This window comes from Dipodomys ordii, unplaced genomic scaffold, assembly GCF_000151885.1.
Source record: "Dipodomys ordii isolate 6190 unplaced genomic scaffold, Dord_2.0 Scaffold296, whole genome shotgun sequence".
NCBI lineage: Eukaryota > Metazoa > Chordata > Mammalia > Rodentia > Heteromyidae > Dipodomys > Dipodomys ordii.
This window is the reverse complement of record NW_012267512.1, coordinates 562,616-582,515: the sequence shown is the minus strand read 5'-3', so window position 1 is coordinate 582,515 and position 19,900 is coordinate 562,616. Positions and strand designations below refer to the sequence as shown.

At 39.7% G+C, this 19,900-nt stretch overlaps 1 protein-coding gene across 2 annotated transcripts in view; it reads left to right on the top strand.

Annotated features, from left to right (window-relative positions):
* The first annotated feature begins 10,227 nt into the window (after positions 1-10,227).
* Positions 10,228-19,900, top strand: part of Adtrp (androgen-dependent TFPI-regulating protein) — a 59,659-nt gene continuing 49,986 nt past the window's right edge. For both annotated transcript variants that reach the window (XM_013036498.1, XM_013036497.1), the window contains exons 1-2: positions 10,228-10,297; positions 10,865-11,105. In XM_013036498.1, coding sequence (XP_012891952.1) covers positions 10,953-11,105 — 153 coding nt within the window. In that variant the 5' untranslated portion in view covers positions 10,228-10,297; positions 10,865-10,952. The remainder of the gene's footprint in view (positions 10,298-10,864; positions 11,106-19,900) is intronic.

Genomic DNA, 19,900 nt, shown 5'->3' with positions numbered 1-19,900 from the left:
TGTAACCCCTCTGTACAGTATGTTCACAAATAAAATAAAATTAAATTAAAAAAAAAGAAAGGAAGATGAGAGAATTGTGGAAAGTGCTGAGTAAACCATGTGGTGTATTTCAAAAGCTTTATTTTTATTTGTATGAATGGCATATTTATTTCAACAGATTAATGAAAGTAATATATTGCAATAATTTTAAATGCCCAAAGTCTAACAACGACAGAGGCTAAGTTCAATTCCTTTCCTTATTCCATTCTTTTTCTCAAGTAGTTGCAGTTTATGTTAAATTTCATTCAAACTCTCTCCATACCAAGCTATGTGGATTCACCATCTTTTTGTCTTATGATATCAAGGTTTTCCTTACATAAAGACACAGAGGAGAAAGGAATTGGTATACATGCACTCACACACACACACACACACACACACACACACACACACACACTCTCACACACACTCTCAAAGAGAGTTGATGATAAGTTAGAAAATTATACTTTAGGTCAATTTCAGTTGCCCTTTTCAATTCCTAAGAAACTTAGCTGGGGCTAGTGGGAAATTCTGGGTCATTACAATCTTCATGGAAAGCCCCAATGTCAATAAAGACTTTTCTTCAGTTTGAAAGCTAATGTTGGCCTCAAGACAGCTATGAAATACGCTTGGAGATTGTTCCCACCAACTGCTTTCTGGAAAAAGTTCGGGCTGCTAACAGTGGAGAGACTAGTGTTAGATTTAGGACCTCCACCATGCTGTTCCCAGCACACACACTGGAAGGTTGCTCCTGGAAACACCCACCCTCACAATGAGGCACTTCTGGGCCATATGAATGCTCTGTCCAGGGCATGGTTGTAAGGGACAAATGTTCTATAAGTTTGTCTTTTCATTAAGTCAGTGTGTTTTTGAGTACTTAAATCCTTCTTGGCTCCAGATGTTAGTGGCTCATGCTTGTAATCATAGCTACTAGGAAGGCTAAGATCTGAAGATTTCAATTCAAAGTCAGCCAGGGCAGGAAAGTCTGTGATCTCTAATTACCCATCTCCAATGAATCAGTAAAAACCAGAAGCAGAGCTTTGGCTCAAGTGGTAAAGCACCAGCCTAGAACAATAATTGTAATGGGCGAGAGCAAGAGGCTCTCCTTGATTTCAAGACCCCCAACACTCTCTCTCCCTTTCTCCCTCTCTCTCTTTCTCTCTTTCTCTCCTTCTCTCTCTCTCTTTCTCTCTCTCTCTCACACACACACACAGAAAGAAAGAAAGAAACAAACAAACAAGTAAGTCTTGGTTCTCTCCACAGCACCCACATCTATTGTCATTTAATGGGAGCAGCAATGCTATGAATTTGGTGTTATTAGTGTCTCCATTGGGGAAACTGAAACCACAAATGTTTATTAACTCATCCATGGCTACACAAGTACAAAAATGCTGAACCCAAGATTTGCTGTAGAAAACCCTGACTTTGAAGCTTACACTGTTCACCACTTATGAAAATATTTTCTCCCCCATTTTGGAACACAAACTTCTTCAGAAGTCCAACCACTGTAGGCCAGCAGCACCCCCAAATGAATAGGAAGTAAACAGAGAGCCCCCCAATGTACCCAGTAGCTTGCAGACATTCTTTGGCATTCCTTTGCTGGCTTACTCTTAGGATCCACACAATGGTGTCACGGATGGCAGACACAGAGCCTCAAACAACAGACCTCCATAGCTGAGCACCAGAGATCAAGGGCCTAACAAGCCAATGACCAGCTTAATTTCAGCCTGACATTCATACTCTATAAGGAATTCTTACCTTTAGGTGGACAGATGCCAAAGAAATATACTTTTGTTGAAGGTAAGAAAGAGGTTGATTTTATTTTATATAATTTATGGCTTGGGACACCAATGAAACAAATTAAGATCACTTTGGGTAGTCTCAAAATACCATTAATACGCTAGAGGAAGCTGATGGAAAATGCTTAGTATGAAGGGGTGTCAACTAACCTAACAATGGGGAAACAATCTCAGATGCATAACTAACATGCATAATACAGTTTTAATGGGAAGGCAGAAAAATGCCACAGTCCAATAGGTGTGACCTTCAACTTCAGCTGTTTTGTAAACAAATGTTCGATGACATTTCGTTCTGCTTTCAAACAGCTTTCTGAAGGCACTTTTACTCACAGAGTGGTAAATGATAAACCAAAACTCCTTTGACCAAATTAATGAGAACAACACTGCAATGAGCAGTCTAGCTGTTTATGCTTTTCCTCTTGCGTTTTTTTTAATAAGGGGATTTTTTCAAGTGCAGCAACCTTTTCCTTGTGTTTATAAAACACTGCCCCATGTTTCCAAGCAGAAAACCAAAAACTTTCAAAATGTCATGTGATTATCATTTCAGCAATGTAAAAAAAAATAAGCAGAAAACCAACTAACAAGCCAAAAAATAAAAAAAGATGTAGCTGATAATGATCTTTGGCAGCATATCTTAAAGCTAAATGTAACCAATATATGTAATTGTAGAAAGACTTCATTTTGAAATTTGGTAACTCTACTTTCTTAATAAAAGCCACTTGTTTTTCCAGGGATTAATCTTGATCTGGGTTTTACAGTAAATTAAATCCTGGTCCATTGTTAGCATCCTTGGTAAGTCTACATCTACAGTATGGGTAGATGTGAAAAGAGGAAGATGAGGCTCTATTCCTTGTGCATGTTGGTACACAATAGAATGGGATCCCACCATGTACACGCAAGCTTTGGAGGAAGGCCCATCCCTGGGCCCACACTGGGGATACTCTTCTGGTTTCTGGAGAGAAATGGTCTTCAACTGGGGTTGACTTTCCTCCAGAGAGAATCTCTGGTAATGTCTAAAGACATTTTGGTTGTAACACGGTATGTCCAAGTGGCATCAGAGAAACCAAGCATATTAAAATAGCATAGAAAATAGTAAAGAAAATTAGTAAGTCAGGCTAGGATCGATGTGCCAAATGTAAACAGGACAACGGGCTGCTAAACTAAAAGATGTAGGGAGGACTTGAGATTCATAGATAATAATAAAAATGCCCAGGATGTAATTACAATGTCCTAATCATGCTAAAAACTAGGGGGGAAAATCACATCTTGAATGAGGAAAATAAAACACTAACAAAACAGAGATGAATCAGACACCAGAATTATCTGATGAAACTTTTAAGGGAATTATTATCCTCAAAAAGTCAATGAGCTAAATACAAATTCACTTGAAGCAAATAAAAATAGAAAATATCAGTAAAGAAATAGAAACTATATGGAAATTATAGAACTGAAAAATATGAAATAAATAAATGAATGGCAAAGGCAGCAAATAGAATCAACAAATCTCAAGGCATATCAATGGAATGCCCCTTGTCTGAAAACCAGAGAAAAATAGATTGAGAAAAAATTCATGGGCATTTAGGAGACAGCCAGACAATAACATTTTTTTTACAAAGAATCATGTTATTTGAGTTCCATTAAGATAATAGAAAAATGGTAGGATTGAGAAAATAATGATTAAAAATTCTCCAAATTTGGCTAAAGAGAGATTTAAGAAACTGAAAAAATATTCATGTATGATAAGACCAAAGAAGTCTTCCCTGTAATTAAACTTCTGAGAACTAAAAACAAAGTCATGAAAACAGTGAAAGAAAAATCACACAAGTATGAATAGCTGCATGCTTCTCATCTGAAAGCACCAGACCAACAGGAAATGGCACAGCATATAGCAAATGCTGAACCAAGAGATAATACTGCATTCTTCTTCTTCTTCTATTTTTTGTTTTTTGTTGGTCGTGGAGTTTTAACTCTGAGCTTGGGCATTAAGGCGAGCGCTCTACCTCTTGAGCCATAGCACCACTTCTGATTTTCTAGTAGTTTATTGGAGATAAGTGTCTCACGGACTTTCATGCCCAGGCTAGTTTTGAACTGCAATCCTCAGATCTCAGCCTCCTGAGCATCTAGGATTACAGGCGTGAGCCACCGATGCCCGGCTGCATTCTTCTTACATAACTACTTTTCAGAAACAAAAGCGGAGTAAAGATCTTCTCACATGAAGGAAAATTGAAAGGATGTGTTGCTAGCAGACCCACCAATAAATGATCTCCAGAGGAGCTAGGTAATGTGGAACATGCCTGCAATTCCAACACTCATAGCAATTTCAAGTTTGAGATATGCCTGGGCTGCAGAGCAATTCTCTGTCACAAACAAATAATTGAAGGGTAAAAGAAACAATAATCAGCCAAGTGCTGGTGGCTCACACCTATAATGCTAGCTATTCAGGAGGCTAAGATCTGAGGATCACAGTTCAAAACCAGACCAGGCAAGAAATTCCATGAGACTCTTATCTCCAATTAACCACCAAAGAACTGGAAATGGTGCTATGGCTTAATGTGGTAGAGTGCTACCCTTCAGCAGAAAGCCTCGGGGACAGCCCCTGGCCCTGAGTTCAAGCTCTGTGACTGATGACAAAAAAAGAAAAAAGTAAAAGAATAAAAAGAAACAATAATCAAAAGAAGTAATTCAAACTGAAAGCAGGAAACTTGAAGAATCAGGGAAGACAAAGCACTGTCTAGGGAAGAAATAGGGTATAGATTAGAATAGAATAGAATGGAATAGACTAATTCTCATGATTTTTAAATTATGATTAATAATAAATACAAAAATGATAGCACCATTTGAGATTCAAGACTATGATATTTTAAAATGGGAAAAGTAAAGGGATTAAAATGAAACTCAGGAATTCATATTTCATCATACTTTGAGACAGCAAAACTTTACTCATAGAATAATTTTAGCAGTAGAATAAGAAAAAGATCATGTATTTAGTGCCATATCCAGGTCAGCTACTAATAAAACTACACAAAAGATATAATCAATAGCACTATAAAAATTTTAAATTGAATCCTAAAATTAATTCTAGTAATACACAGGAAGAAAAGAAAGGAGGACCAGGGTATAAAACAGAGACAGAGAAAACAATCAAATAGAAGAGTTTGAGTACTAACTTACCAACAAGTCCTTACATATTAATGGTCTAAATATATTGTCAGACTGTTCAGAAAAACAACACAAAGCACATTTTCCCACTACATCCTGCGTATAAGAAACATTTTAGTGGGGGGAAGATGGGAAGGGATGGGAAGGGGAAACAAAGGAGGAGGCTACAATGCTTGATAAGAAATGTACTCATTATCTTGCCCATGTAATTGTAACCCCTCTGTACAGTATTTTCACAATAAAAAAAAGAAATTCATTTTAATTTTAACCAAGGAGGTAGATTGACAATACAATGAAAAATATATACTATGTAAGCATTCTTTTTTATTTTTGGTGGGTCGTGGGGTTTGAACTCTGGGCCTAGTCGGTGCTGTCCCTCAGCTCTTCAGCTGAAGACTAGCACTCTCTCACTTGAGCCACAGCACCACTTCCAGACAAAACTGTTCTGTTTGTAGCCATGACTACTATATGCAGCTAGATCACTTTATCTTTTCCCGTGTGATATCTGGAGTTTCCTCTGATTCCTCAGTGCATTCACTCTTAGCTCAATTGTCTGTACTTTTAAAATGACAGAATAATGTTCAGGATAATTTAGGCTCCATTAGTGTTTCATGCATACCTTTATTACAGCACTTACTACATCATCCTATAATTTTTTTATTTACATATCTGTCTCTACCACTTGACTTTGAGTTCCTCTAGGGTTTAGGTTATGACTTAACTCATCTTAATATTCCACCTCTTCCTCCACCCCCAACAGCTGAACGCTTTGAACGTAAGAGGCATTTAATGAATGAGCCATCTTTGTAGTAAAGCTGGGTAAACAGGTACACCTGATAGTCACAGATACATTTCTTGAACAGATACTGCATTATAATTATTTCTTGAATTTATGAACAAAAATTGTATGTATTTACGATGTGATGTTCTGAAATATGACTAGATTGTGGAATGGCTAAAACAAGATAATTAACATATGCATTACTTCGTATATTTAGTGGTGAGGATTAAAAATCTACTGCCTTAACAGCTTCCAAGTGTATATTTTATTAACTATGGGCATCATAATGTACAATAGCTCTATTGAATTTGTTTCTCCTTTTGAAATGAAATTTCATACCATTTAGCCGACTTTCCCAGCTACTTTCCATCCCTCCTCTCAGCCTTTACTATCATTCCACCCTCTACTTCTATAGCTTTTATAGATGTTTCAGATAAGACCATGTAGTATTTGCCTTTCTGTGTCTGCTTTATGTCACTTAATATAAATCCTCCAGATTTATTCATGTTGTTTCAAATGGCAGGATTTCTTCCTATATAAAGGTTCACTACTATTCATTCCATTGTATAGGCAACACATACACATTTACTTAGCTTGCTACTTAGCATGAATCTAGATCATGGCTGTTGTGAATAAATGTTAAAACAAATATGGGAGTATGAATGTCACTATGATATGCTGATTTCCTTTTTGTAGGATTTATGTCCTGTATTTGGGGCTGCTAGAGTATATAATGGCTCTACTTTTAATTTTTTCAGGAGCTTCTGTCTTTATTTTCTGTAATATTGCATTTCCACCAACAAGTATCCAAGGCTCCCTTTTCTCTACAACTTCACCATCACTTTTTAAAACCTTTTTTTTTTTTTTTGGGTCCGGTCGTGGGGCCTGAACTCTGGGCCTGGGCTAGCGCTCTACCACTTGAGCCACAGAGCCACTTCTGGCTTTTTTCTTTTTGCTTATGTGGTGCTGAGGAATCGAACCCAGGGCCTCATGCTTGCAAGGCAAGCGCTCTACCACTGAGCCACCTTCCCAGCCCACTTTTTAAAACCTTTGTGAGAAATAATAGCCTTTCTGACAGAATTGAGGTGATATCTCATTGTGGCTTCAGTTTGCCCTTCCCTGGTGGTTAGTAATGTGCAGGAATTTTTATATATTTGTTGGCCATTTGTATGTCTTCTTTTGAGAAGCCTCTATGTGGGTCCTTGGCACTTTTTCAAATCAGGTTATTTATTTATTATTCAACAAAGTATTTATGAAATACTGTGTGATCAGGGCTCTGCTATGTTCTAGGAATTCAACACAGTATCTATGAACTCTAAGACATAAAGGCAGATTTCAAAAGTTTGATTCATATTCTTCACACAATTTAGGGTTATAGAGAAGACAGAGGAGCCAGTTTAGCATTCATGGTCTGATTGAGGAAGTGTTTGAGGAAGGATTCCTGGAGAACGGAACTGCTGAGCTTCATCTTAGAAGATGATTCTGAGATAGAGAGGCAGACATGTTGAGAGAGGGGGAGGAGGCCGGAGGAGTACAGTCACTGGGGAAGACCTAGCCAGGTATGGAAGACCTAGCCAGCTCCATCAACGTGTCTTATTGTTATTATTTTATGTTTTTGTCTCACATTCCTGATAGAGGATGAAGCTAGGGAAAATATCAAAGCCAGGTAGAGGCAGGCAGTTTATTAAAGTTATGGACGCAAGATATGCCATAGCTGATGCTGATATAGGAACATACACCAAGGAAGGATGTGGCATTTCAGAAAGTACCGCCCTAGAACTGGTGAAGAACAGAATGAAAAATGAAACTAGGAGCAAGAAAAATAGAGATCGTTGTGATGGTACAAGCAAGAAATGGAGACGACTTGAACTAAGAGAATGAATGGGACTGTTTTGAGCCTGATTTGGGAGATGAAGCGTTGGAATTTAGTCATTGGTTGGACTTGAGGCACACAAAAGAGAGAGGAGATGAGACAGAAGGGTTGGTGGAGCCATCCTCAAGACAGAAGACAGAAAGCCAGATTAGGTGGAAATGAACTCAGTTTAGAAATGTTCAATTTGAGATGTATTGACTCATTCATGAAGTTTCACAATTACAGGCAGCTGAAGGTATTTGAAGCTTGGAGGGGATGGATCTAGGGGTTATAATTTGAATGGTATAAAACCGAATGGTAGAAGCCGTGACTATGAATCAACTGCTCAGGCAAATACGTAGCATGAGGGCCTGGAGCTAGACCAGTTCCCTGAGAACTATCAACATAGAGGAGCAAGTAGTAAAAGAGCTCACTGAAAAGTCTTCAAGACTAGCTGTGTCAGGAGTATATGGAAAGCCTCTCTTGCTCACAAGAGGCTTCCCAAGGGTTGGCTCCCTCCTCCCAACCACCTTCGCTCCTCTTTTTCCTCCAAACACATCTATGTGTTTGGGGTTTTTTTCTGCAAAGAAATTTCCATCATTACAAAACAGCTTCTGATATTCTTCTTGTTTGTTGCCTGTGTCCTCTGTCACAATATAAAATAAACATCATAAGATTAGGGATTAGGTTACTCTTACTCCCCAGGTCATCTTTCTGGCCTCATTAGTGCCTGTTAAGCAAGTATTTGGCAAATTAGACTCATTTTCCGGTCTTCCTTACTCTTGAGGGTAAGCCATGGTAAAGAAAGTCACATTTATTAAGGAAATTTCCTACAAGTGTTCAAATCAAAATGGGAAAAATGCTTAGGCTTATATTTTAAAATATTTCCTGTGCAAAAATAATTAAATTTGTGTCAGGCTTTTTTTTAAATTTGTCTGTGAACAATGCTCACTTCACTCCAATTATTTCTCAATATGACACAAGTCTTCCAAATTCTTGAAGAAAGGAGAAAGGTAGGTAATGGGCAGGTTTTCATATGTATTAGTTTAAATATTGTATGCCTCCTAAAACTCTACCTGGTTTCTTGGTTGGAAAGCTGGGCAGACTTCTTCATAAAAATGTATCTGGTAACTTATCTGGGATACAATAGATGTGAAGATGGTCACATTTTAGAGCTCTCTTTTAGGCAGAACTTTTATAGAAGGGTTTATAAAAAATATGGATACTGAGTTTATATTGTATAATGTTATATGCCATTCTATGTGTATATTTTCTATTGCTATTTATTAAAATGCCAACAATTAACTGATGTCAAACATTTGATCTCTTACAAATACCTTGGAATAACCATATCAAAATTAATGAGAGGTTTCATCTGTTGCCTTTGTGAGAAATGACAAGAAAATTGTCTGATAGTAAAAGGCCAGTCTTCATGTTTGGACACAATATCAGAGATTTGGTCTTTATCTCCTCTCCTTTTTCATGTTTGCCTCAATCTTTACCTATTTGTGTAAACTTATGCTCAAGGTTATTACAGAAAAGGATAAAATCAGTAAATCTATTGTGTCTCAATGAAAACAAATTATGCTAAAGGACACAGCATAATAACTCATAGGTACCCTGTTACAAAAAACATCTCTGACCTTTTCTTGAATTTTTATGATGAGAATAAAGGAATAAAAGGGACTGGGCAGAAAAGGGCATATTGAGTTAGAGCATAGGCAATGTGCCCGTTATTATTATTTTTTGTGACAGTCAGATACACTGATTAGAGTCTATACCTCAGCTCTCATCCTCATTGGTCATGAAACACATGCTTTCAGTGGTAAGTTCATAGTACTGACTTAAAGCGATTAATGTGTCAACAATGCTTGGCAAGTAGTAAGCCTTTTTTAAAATACTTGTTCCCATTATCATTTGCAGTTTTAGCCCAAGCTGTATTTTGCATAAGGTTATTATGTCACCTGTGTTTTGGATCATTCTTTCCTTTGGGAATGATTATGATCTGAATGTGTCTGCTTAACATGTCTGTGTTGAAACCTTCACTCCTAAGGTGATGGTAAGAGATGCTAGGATTGGAGGGAAGTGATTGGATCCTTCAGGCAGTTTTTCTCATTCCCCCATCTACAAACCCAAAATTATCTATCACCAGACACAGAATCTGCCAGCACCTCAATCTTTGACTTCTAGCCCTCAGGCCTGTCATAAAATATTTATAAGCCTCCAACTGTGTGTTTTGCTATAGCAGCCCTGACAGATGAAGACCTAGAAACTCTGGTTCCATTGCTGGCTCTGTCTGCTCTCCCCCCCATGAGCCGTTCCTGATGTTTGGCATTTACTAGGTGGGTTTGGTTTTGGTTTTAGCCCTCTATGTTCCCTCTGTAGTTCTTTCTCCAAGTTCTTAAAAGACTTGGCGAAATCGCCAATAACACCAACACCAAGTAGAGACTTACAGAACAGTTCTGGGAACAGCTCTCTGAGGAATTTGTTCAACCGGCTGAGTCAGTTGCCCAGGGCAACCAGTGAATGATGTCACAAGGCCTCACAGTGCTCCTGATCCCCTTCTGCTGAGGCTGCTGAGACCAGAGGCAGGAGCAGAGTCCTGCACTCTGCCCGGCCAAATCATGCCTTGTCATCTCCAGGGCAGCACAGACATTCTGATGCCCTCTCAGCAATGCCTACACTCAGGTATTTGTGCCATGGCTACTTTCCTATAAGCTTCTTCCTTCTGGGTACAGAACTGTAAATGTAAATGCAGCATCTGAGAACTCTTCGTTTTCTAATGTAAAGATATGAGAATAAGGGCAAGAGAGAGAAGGAGACAAAGACAGACCGAGACATAGAGACAGAGAGAAACAGAGATGGATCCTTGGTTTTGTTCCCTGGAGGGTCAAAGGTTGTTTCAGTCTTTTGAGAGCCTCAGAGATCTCAAGAACAAAATACAATTTTTCCTTTCTTCTTAGCATCCTCGCTGTCCTAGGTACCCTATGTTTCTTAACAACAGGTAAAAGGGAACATTTCTATGATCAGAATCTGTTGGTATTTCATAATAAAGTCATCTAATTATGCCACCAACCCCAGGACAAAGGGCAGCATTTGCTTCATTCTTCCTTGAAGCCTAATCTACAGATTTTCTATCATTATGTAAATATATGTATCGGAAATTGCCTTGAAGTTCATCAGGACAATTGCTTCTTAGAGAGAACCAAACTCCAGACTGTGTGGAACTCAGTCTCAGATGGGTGTGTTTTTCAGCTCTCCAACCCACATAAGACATTAGGCTTGAACACAGAGGACACCACAAAAGACTCCAGGTATCACAGCATCCTGGTCAGAGGTCTCCATGACGAAGACATCAACATGCATATACCACTTTCTCGTCTTAAACTGGTATATTTTTCTCAATTACTACATCCCACAACATGGAACGGATCATGAGAGATCACAACTCTTTCAAGGTGGTGTACAGTCCAAATACTTGACGCTCCTGAATCTGGTAAGTCTATATTCTCATATCAGGAATCAATTTATTGATCCATGGTATACTTTTCTTCTCCTTATATCATGTTTGGATTTTTACTAAATACAGAATTCTATTGTTTGTCTGTTGTTTCCCTTGTTGGTAAATTGTGTCTTTTATTTAATTTTCCTCTGAAAATCCAGTTTGGAAGTTATCTGAAGCTACTGGGCTGATTGGGTTATGTGACTTGTTTGCCTGTGTGCTGTTGATACTTGGTATAGGATTTTTGGGAGCCTGAGGAGTGGCTTATTTTTATGCCAATGCTGGGGGTCCAGCACAGAACTTCCTACAGGCTAAGCAAGTATTCTACCACCTAGCTACATCCCTAGCCCTGGCTACTTGTTAATGCTCTTTCGAAAAGAATCTCATCTGGGAAACCAGATAGGGTATCAAAGTAATAGTTTCACCATTGGCTTGACTACAAATACAAAAGATTTTGAACCTTACACAAGAAAGTCTGTGAGGAGAAGGCAGAGTGGCAGAAGGCAGCATGTTGTGTAGGAAGTGTGATTTCCAATGGAAGAATAATGCCATCTTAACAACACACACAGACTAACAGATTTATCTAAGAAAAGCAAACACATTTTTTTCCATGCTCAGCCCCCACTTCAATTTTTTATAGGCTCAAGTTCCATCTGAAAGGACAAATCACCCCCACTGAGTAGCAAACACAAAGTTCCAACCATTTAAACACCAATTTTAGAATGCAATCCTTTCTTGTCTTCTTAACCTTGCTGACCACATACTGTTGAATTAACCTGATTTCAGAAACTGGACAGAATATGTCAGGCCTTTTGTATCATAATCCTTCCCCATTTGACAAGGAGAGCTTATCTGTGGGTCAGAAAAAGATACTGAAATGCAAAGGAGAAAAAATGGTGTGAGCTCAAACTAAAGAGGCCTAGAGGTATTGCTCGTCTTCTCATGGTCAAATCTCATGATTTTTAAAAATACGCTTTTTATTGTAAAAACACTAAATTGTAAAGTTCCTTTTTCAACATAGTGTCTTGTACATCTCATTGTTCCAATGAGTCAACATGTATCCCTATTTAAGCATTTTGTTTTCCCCTTCCCCTCGCCAAGTTGGAGAAGTGTATATGCAAGATGCAGGGCACTGACATCAAATATAGTGAAAACGGGTTATACGGTAGGGGAGGAACATACAGAGAAACAAAAAATGGAATTCTATGCCTCCATCAGAAAGAATGGCATTGCCCCATTTATTAGGAAATGGAAAGGCTTGGAAAAAATTATATTAAGTGAAGTAAGCCAGGCCCAAAGAACATAGGTCCCATGGTTTCCCTTATTTGCAATAACCAGTGTATGTCTGAGTCAAGCAGAAAAGGTCAGATACGTTGATGTTAGGGAAATGAACCCCAAGGTAAGTATTCAGGTGTTTTTTTATTTCATGCAATTGTTTCTAACATATTTATAAGATGATTTTTTGTTGCTTTGTATGTCCCTCACCCATGGTATAACCCCTGCTTTGACTATATTTGATGTTGGTATAATTTGTGGAGGGGAAGGGAAAAAACAAATCTTTCAAATAGGGATACAGGTGGGCCCATTGCAACAATGAGATGTACAAGTTGTTACGTCGAAAAATGAACTTTACAACTTTAGGGGTGGCGAGGATAGGGTAGGGAGGGTTGGGGGGATGGGAAGGGATGGAAGGGGAAACAAAGGAGGAGGCAACAATGCTTGATAAGAAATGTACTCATTATCTTGCCCATGTAATTTTAACCCCTCTGTACGTTTTTTCACAATAAAAAAATAAATAAATAAAAATTAAAAAAAAACAAAAAAATCACATGGTACATTATAAATACATTAGAAACAATAGCAAGAAAGAAAAAACTATTTGTGTCCCTATCTTGGGGTTCATTTCGCTTATTATCTTATCTGGCCATATGTACCTAGCTTTTGACCTTTTTTGCTTGTCCCAGACATATACTAGTTATTGCAAATAAGGGAGACCATGAGACCTATGTTTCTTTGGGCCTGGCTTACTTCACTTAATATAATTTTTTCCAAGTCTTTCCATTTCCTAACAAATGGGGCGATGCCATTCTTTCACCCTGAAAACTTTGAGCTCTGAACATAGCTCCAGGGTGTTAGAAAATACAAGATGATTGCTTGCTGCCAATCTAGAATTTTATGAGAAAAATAAACAGAATATAAAACAAAAAATCCCATGTTTATGGAATGCTGAGTCCTTTAGTTTTAAATGTAGTTTGTATCTCTCATTGGCTTTAAAACTCTGGGTGGCTATAATCCTACCTACTCAGGAGGAGGCTGAGATTTTAACATCCATATTAAAGCTAGCCTGGAAAGGAAAGTCCATGATTCCCTTTTATTCAATTAACTACCAAAAAGCTAGATGTGAAGTTATGGCTCATGTGTAAGAACACCCATCTTACTTGAGCATAAAAGCTCAGGGACAGCATCTGGACCCAGAGTTAAATCCCCAGGATCAGCACACACATACACACACACACACACACACACACACACACACACACACACACACACAAAACCCACAGAGTTAAAGCCCCAGGATCAGCACACACACACACACACACACACACACACACACACACACACACACACACAAAACCCACAAACAACAAAAATGACAAAAACACACCAAATGGAAGAGGGCTGGTACTGATGCTGTAGAAAAATCCAATACAAATGTTCAACCTCATAGAACTGTGACTAAGCCTAGGAGGCTGAGATCCAGAGGACTGGGGTTCAAAGTCAATGCCAGGCAGAAAAGTCCATGAGAGTCTTTCTCCAAAATAACCAGTAAAATCCAGGATGGAGGTGTGGTTCAAGTGATAGTGTTATCCAAGTAAAAAACGCCAAGCATTAGGCCCCCCGTTCAAACTTGGCTACAGTATTGTTTAAAAAAATATATGGCTTTGGTGATAGATTAATTCTACTGTAAGCCAGTTCCCTGATGTCTTAATTCTAGCTCATGTAAGTGCTCAAGGCTCTTCATCCCCTAAGATCTTGTCAATGATACAATCATATCTGGGTGTTGACCTAGTTTTTTGGCCTATCTAATCAGCTGCCAAATTGCATTAGTTCTTCCTCCTGCCAAGTGCAGGTGTATCCCTTCTTCTCTGATCTTTCTGTTTTCCCCATTCCAGACTCCTGTATGTCTATCTGGATGAACTCACTCTCCTCTTCCTATTCATTCATCACTCAGACTCCAGAGTCTTTCCAAAGTCTCTCTCTCTCTCTCTCATCTCTGTCTCGTTCTCTCTCTCTCCTCTCAGGATCTCTGTCTCTGCTTATGTTTAGCATTATCTAATCCATTTCCTTCTCCATATTAAGAGTCTTCAACTCTTAATTTGATCAAAACCAGGAATTTTATTTTCTGGGTTCTTGCTAACCCTTATTAGCTGACATTTCTCCCTTGTGTTTGCCACAATGGTAGGTGTAAAGGACTCAAGGAGGGTGTTTAGCCACAACAACTTGACCTACAGGTTCCTGGGATTGCTGATATTTCCCCTGTTGAAACTAAACTTCATTCTGAAACTTTGTCAGAGGTGGCATCATATAGCTGGCGTCTCCAGGAAAATTTTGGGGTGATCCCTTCAGTCCCCATCTCCCCTGACTGTCTCCCTTTGGGAACAGAGATAAGACCTTCCGCTCCTCATTTAAAGGCTGCCCTCTAAGCCATCAGCAGCTCTGACCTCTTTTCCTCAAGCTCCCAAGATGACATTGTCTGTCATAGAGGTCCTCAGAAACAAGGGGATTGGGGAAGAAATGATCCAAAGACATCCTTTTATAGACCAAACTTCAAGGCAGCCTGTAAGTAGTGAGAAGATGGGGTTCCATTTATATGATAGCACCTACATTGACATTTGAAGGAACCCATAATTTCTACCATCAAGTTAATGCATTCATCAGTCATTTAAACACGACTGTCAAACACATTGACTAATGGTTTATGGCTAATGTGAGATCTCTCAGAGATAAAGGGTTAAGATTGATTGGTCAACAGTAATAATCACCCTGGCTTCCTAAAGTAGCTATTGTTTATTGAGCAACCATGACAGTCAGCACTGTGGTTGAGTCTTTACACATAACTGAGACATCAGTGAATGACAGCCCAGCTTCTGGAAGCAGAACATGAGTCTCTGTTCTTTTACTGTGTGATTTTAAGCAATTACGTCATTTCTCTGTGCCTGAAGAAGTCTGTATCATCCCTTCTTCCCAGAGCAGAGGTATTTATCCCACAGCTCCTAGGACAAAGAGCACGGGGCCCCTGAGGGCTCATAGTGACCTTCCCTCCCAGAATTGCCCAGACAGATGGTAGCACCTCTGCCAAGATGCAGAGTTCTCATTGGGCAGCTGCATCCAATGGCTGATTGATAAGGGGTAAAATGGCCCTCCCTATGACCCAGCAATCCCAATCCTGGGCATCTAACCAAATGACCACAACCAGACTACACTAAAACTACCAGCACCACCATGTTCACTGCAGCATTGTTTACCATAGCCAAGACAAGGAATCAACCCAGATGCTCCAGGACAATTTTGAAGGGCCCACTCCGCACCAGAATTTCCCAAGGGGCCAGCTGATTCCAGATGTCTGCTACCATCTGGTAGCAGGGTTAAGCAGTAAACCCTTCCTCTCTCCCTCTCCAGATGTTACCAGAGCAACCTCAGTGAGATCTGCACAGGTGTGTCTCAGAATCCCTGACTCTGTTTTTCCAGAGAATTCATCATATCAGTAGTACGTGTACAAAAATATCCCTTTCCCACCTCTCCTTCACCTCTTCCTCCTTTCCTTATTCTTCCTCTTTGTCATTCCCTCATTTCTAATAAAGGCATATCAACACCCAGCTGGTCCTGGACTAGATTGTGTGTAATAGAAATTAGAGTATTTAAGTTAATTGAGGGGATTGATGGCCAGAGCATGATTCTAATAGGTATGAGCCACTTTCTAGAAAGCCCCACCACATCTGTAAGCTACTCTGTCTCAAGACACTTTATCAAAGCCAGTTACCATCAGTTATTCACATTGGCCAAGCATTCTAAAATTTCTTCTTAAGCTACCTCATTATACTTATTTTTGTCATGATATATATATATATATATACTCATGATATATTTTGTCATTCATTTTATATATATATATATATATATATGTATTTTTTTTACTTGTTTTGTTTTGTCAGTTGTGGGGCTGTCAGTTGTGGGTACTGTCCCCGAGATTTTGTACTCAAAGCTAACACTCTACCACTTTAAGCCACTTCCAGTTTCCTGGTGGTTAATTGGAGATGAGTCTTATGGATTTTCCTTTCCTGGGCTGGCTTTGAACCAAGATACTGAGATCTCAGTCTCCTGAGTAGTTAGGATTACAGGCGTGAGTTACCAGTGCCCCTCCTCATGATGTTTTTGTTCTCATTTGTTTTTGCCTCTTTCCAGAGAGTGTCCTTCACATTATTTCTCCTCCTGCCTTCTTAATTTCATTCTTTTTTCTCATTCTAAATGCACACAACTGAGCAGTGAAATTGTATTTTAAGTATTAATTCAGATAGACCGCTATCCTCTGTAGCAAACATCTCCTTCAACACCACAGAGAGATGAACCATTTATCTCTGCCAGCCCTGGTTGCTCTTTTGTTCTGGAGTAGCCTTACACTGCAGGATTGCATCATGCTGAAGGAAGGGAAAAGAAAGTCCCAGCCAAGTAGAGTCAGGCACAGAGCCTTGTGCTGGGTGTTGGATTAGTTGACTCACTTACGAAGAATTGTAATGTCTTGCACAGAGAACTTCTGGAACCTCCCTCTCCAGAATCATTTTGCAATTAGAAGGAGTTCACATGTCCTGGGATAGTTTAAGAGGGCTTTGGCTTTAAGGCAAGGATCATAATAATAATAAACTTAAAAATAATGAACTTAATAAACTAAAAAAGGCTATGTTGCTATGATAATTTTAATATTTTTGTGGAGGATGAAGACTCAGGATGTAGAACCAATATAGCCCTTAGCTGCAGTTCCTTAAATTGCATTAATTTTTTAATGTAAATTCATCTCTGTCACTGGCAGTTATGTATGTATGTCAGGCGACAACAGAAATGAACAAACTTAGAAGAGCAGCATTTCAGGAAAAGGCATAGAACACTCCATTGGAGCAGAATTAGGGAAGGATCAGGAGAAAAAGTGAATCAGAATGGCAGGTCTGAATAAAATTTAAACAGGAAGATATACTGAAATCCACTTCCTCAGGCAATCAAAATAGTTGAGAAATGGAGATGATAGTAATTTTGTAGGGATATTTTAAAAGAAGACTAATTGTTTCTATCACTCAATGCTACTGTAGACTGCTAGGAATACAGTAACTAACTGCCACAGGCTAGGTAGCTCAAAAATGCTCACAGCTCTGGAGACTACAAGTCTGAAATCAATGACCCAGTAAGGCTAGTTCCTTCTGAATCCTACCCTTGTGGATATGTCTTCTAATGGCCTCCCTCTATGTGTCCTATGAGAACCAATCCTATCAGGTTAGGGCCTCCCATATGTATTCATTTTATTTGATTACCTCTTTAACAACCCTGCCTCAGAGCAAGCATAGTAGTACAGATGTGTGGTCTCAGCTATTGGCCGGATGGGGAATAGGAAAGTTACAGTTCCTGGGATAAAGCACCAAGACCCTATCTGCAAAATAAACTAAAAGCAAAAGGAGAGCATAAGTCTAAGTAGTAGATCACTTGCCTAGCAAGAGCTAAGACCTGAATTCAATACCAAGTACTAAAGAGAAGAAAAGACTCTACCTCTAAACAGAGTTACATTCTGAGTGATTGATAAGGCATTAGGATTCCAAATTTGTGAGTCTCTGGCAGCTGTCTCTCAAAATTGATCTGTTGGTTTGTGTTTTTGTTTCCTGTGCTGGTACTGTGCTTGAACTCAGGGCCTTGATCTTCAGATCTCAGCGTCCTCTGTAGCTAGGATTACAGATATGAGCCACTGGTGCCTGGCTTTCTCTGTGCATTTTATAAACACTATGATTGTGTTGGATTGTATTGCATTGGTTTTGGAGAATAAGCAAGCCGGTGATGACCTGGATAAACTAAACTTGTCCTCAATCCCAGTCCACTGAAGTCTCTCTTAGAGTTCATGGCATCTCACCTTCTGTATCCTCCAGCTCACTCTACCTGGTGTTAGTAGCTGCTGTAAGCCCTAACTCTCACAACACCCCGATGCCTCTTTCTAGAGCATGGATGTGGGGCTCTCAAAATGTAGCTTGTTTTGATACAGATGATGATGGGTCAGCCTTGGCTGTGAACCTTCCAATACACTGTTGGCCCCAGAAGATGTGGCAGGTGCCTGGGAGTCCAGTGGAGAGCCGAGGGGTGAAGGCAAGTTCACACTAGAGAACTAGTTTTATTGATGGAGAAACCCCAGAGGGCCAGAGGAATGTGTGTGTGTGTGTGTGTGTGTGTGTGTGTGTGTGTCCCTGATCTGATTTCTATAGGCTGACTGGGAAAAGCAAGAGAAAGAATACTCTTGATTCCCAGTGGCTGCAGGGAGCTCTAGCCTCAGCCAATCACGTGTACTTGACTTGTGGAGGCAACCTTGCCTCCAAAGAGGGAAGAGCTGGCAGATGATCAGGGCATGATGAACTACTGAGGAGGCCCCCTTCCCCAGGCCCAGTCCTGTGGCCGCTACTCCAGAGTAAGGCAGCTGCCTCTGTGGCTGAGCACATAGAAGTGAAACTAGGGGTGAGCTGGATGAGAGCTGGGTGGGTGGAGATGGGGTGGGGGAACTTGTTCCAACACTCTTATGCCAGTGGCTACACAGACAAATTATACAGTCCTTCTTGGCTGAATATTGAAAGTCCCAACAACAATAACCAACAGTTAAAACCACGGCCTTTTCATACCCTTTTCTGGTGTGAAGCTGCTTCTTCCCTTATGGTCTATGGGATTCTTGTCCAATCTTTGTTTTCTTCCACCTGACCGTTTTCTGCTCTCTTGGCTGTTTTCTTGCTCCCTTCCATCTTTTAGATGAGAATATTTTCCAAGAACTTTTATTCTGCTCTTCTCTCTTCTCTCTTTTCTCCACCTCCCTTTCTTCTTTCTCCTCCTTCTCTTTCCTCCCCCCTCCCTCCTCCTCTCCTCTTGTTCTTGTTCCTCCTCCTCTCTCCTCTTCCCTCCTTTTCCTCCTCCTCCTCCTCCTCCTCCTCCTCCTCCTCCCTCCTTCTCCTTCTTCTCCTTCTTCTCCTTCTCCTCCTCCTCCTCCTCCTCCACCTCTTCTAACTCTTCTTTCTCTTCCCCTCCTCCTCTCTTTTTCTCCCCCTCTTTCTCATTAATCTTCTCCAAATGAAGGTTCAACCCCTACATCTACTTGGTCCCACCTGATGGTATAAATTTCCAAATACAAGCTTTCTTTAGGCAGGTGGATTTCACCTCTTTAGGACTAGAATAACCTCAGATGACTTTTTAAAGGTTCTGCTGTTACTATAATCCTAGCTACTCAGGAAACTGAGATCTGAAGAATTACATTTGAAAGAACCCTGGGCAGAAATGTCTGCAGATTTCATCTCCAAAATAACCACCAAGGAGCTAAAATGAAGGTGTGGCTCAATTGGTAGAGCACCAGCTGAGCAAGTATGAGGCCCTGTGTTCAAACTCTAGTACTGATTTTTAAAAATCCAGACGTTGAGGCCGTACTCCCAGGAGCAAGAAGAATCTTGGGGAGTAAAAATCAAGCATCACTGTTTAAGTTGTTAATTTTACCACCTTGCAATAAT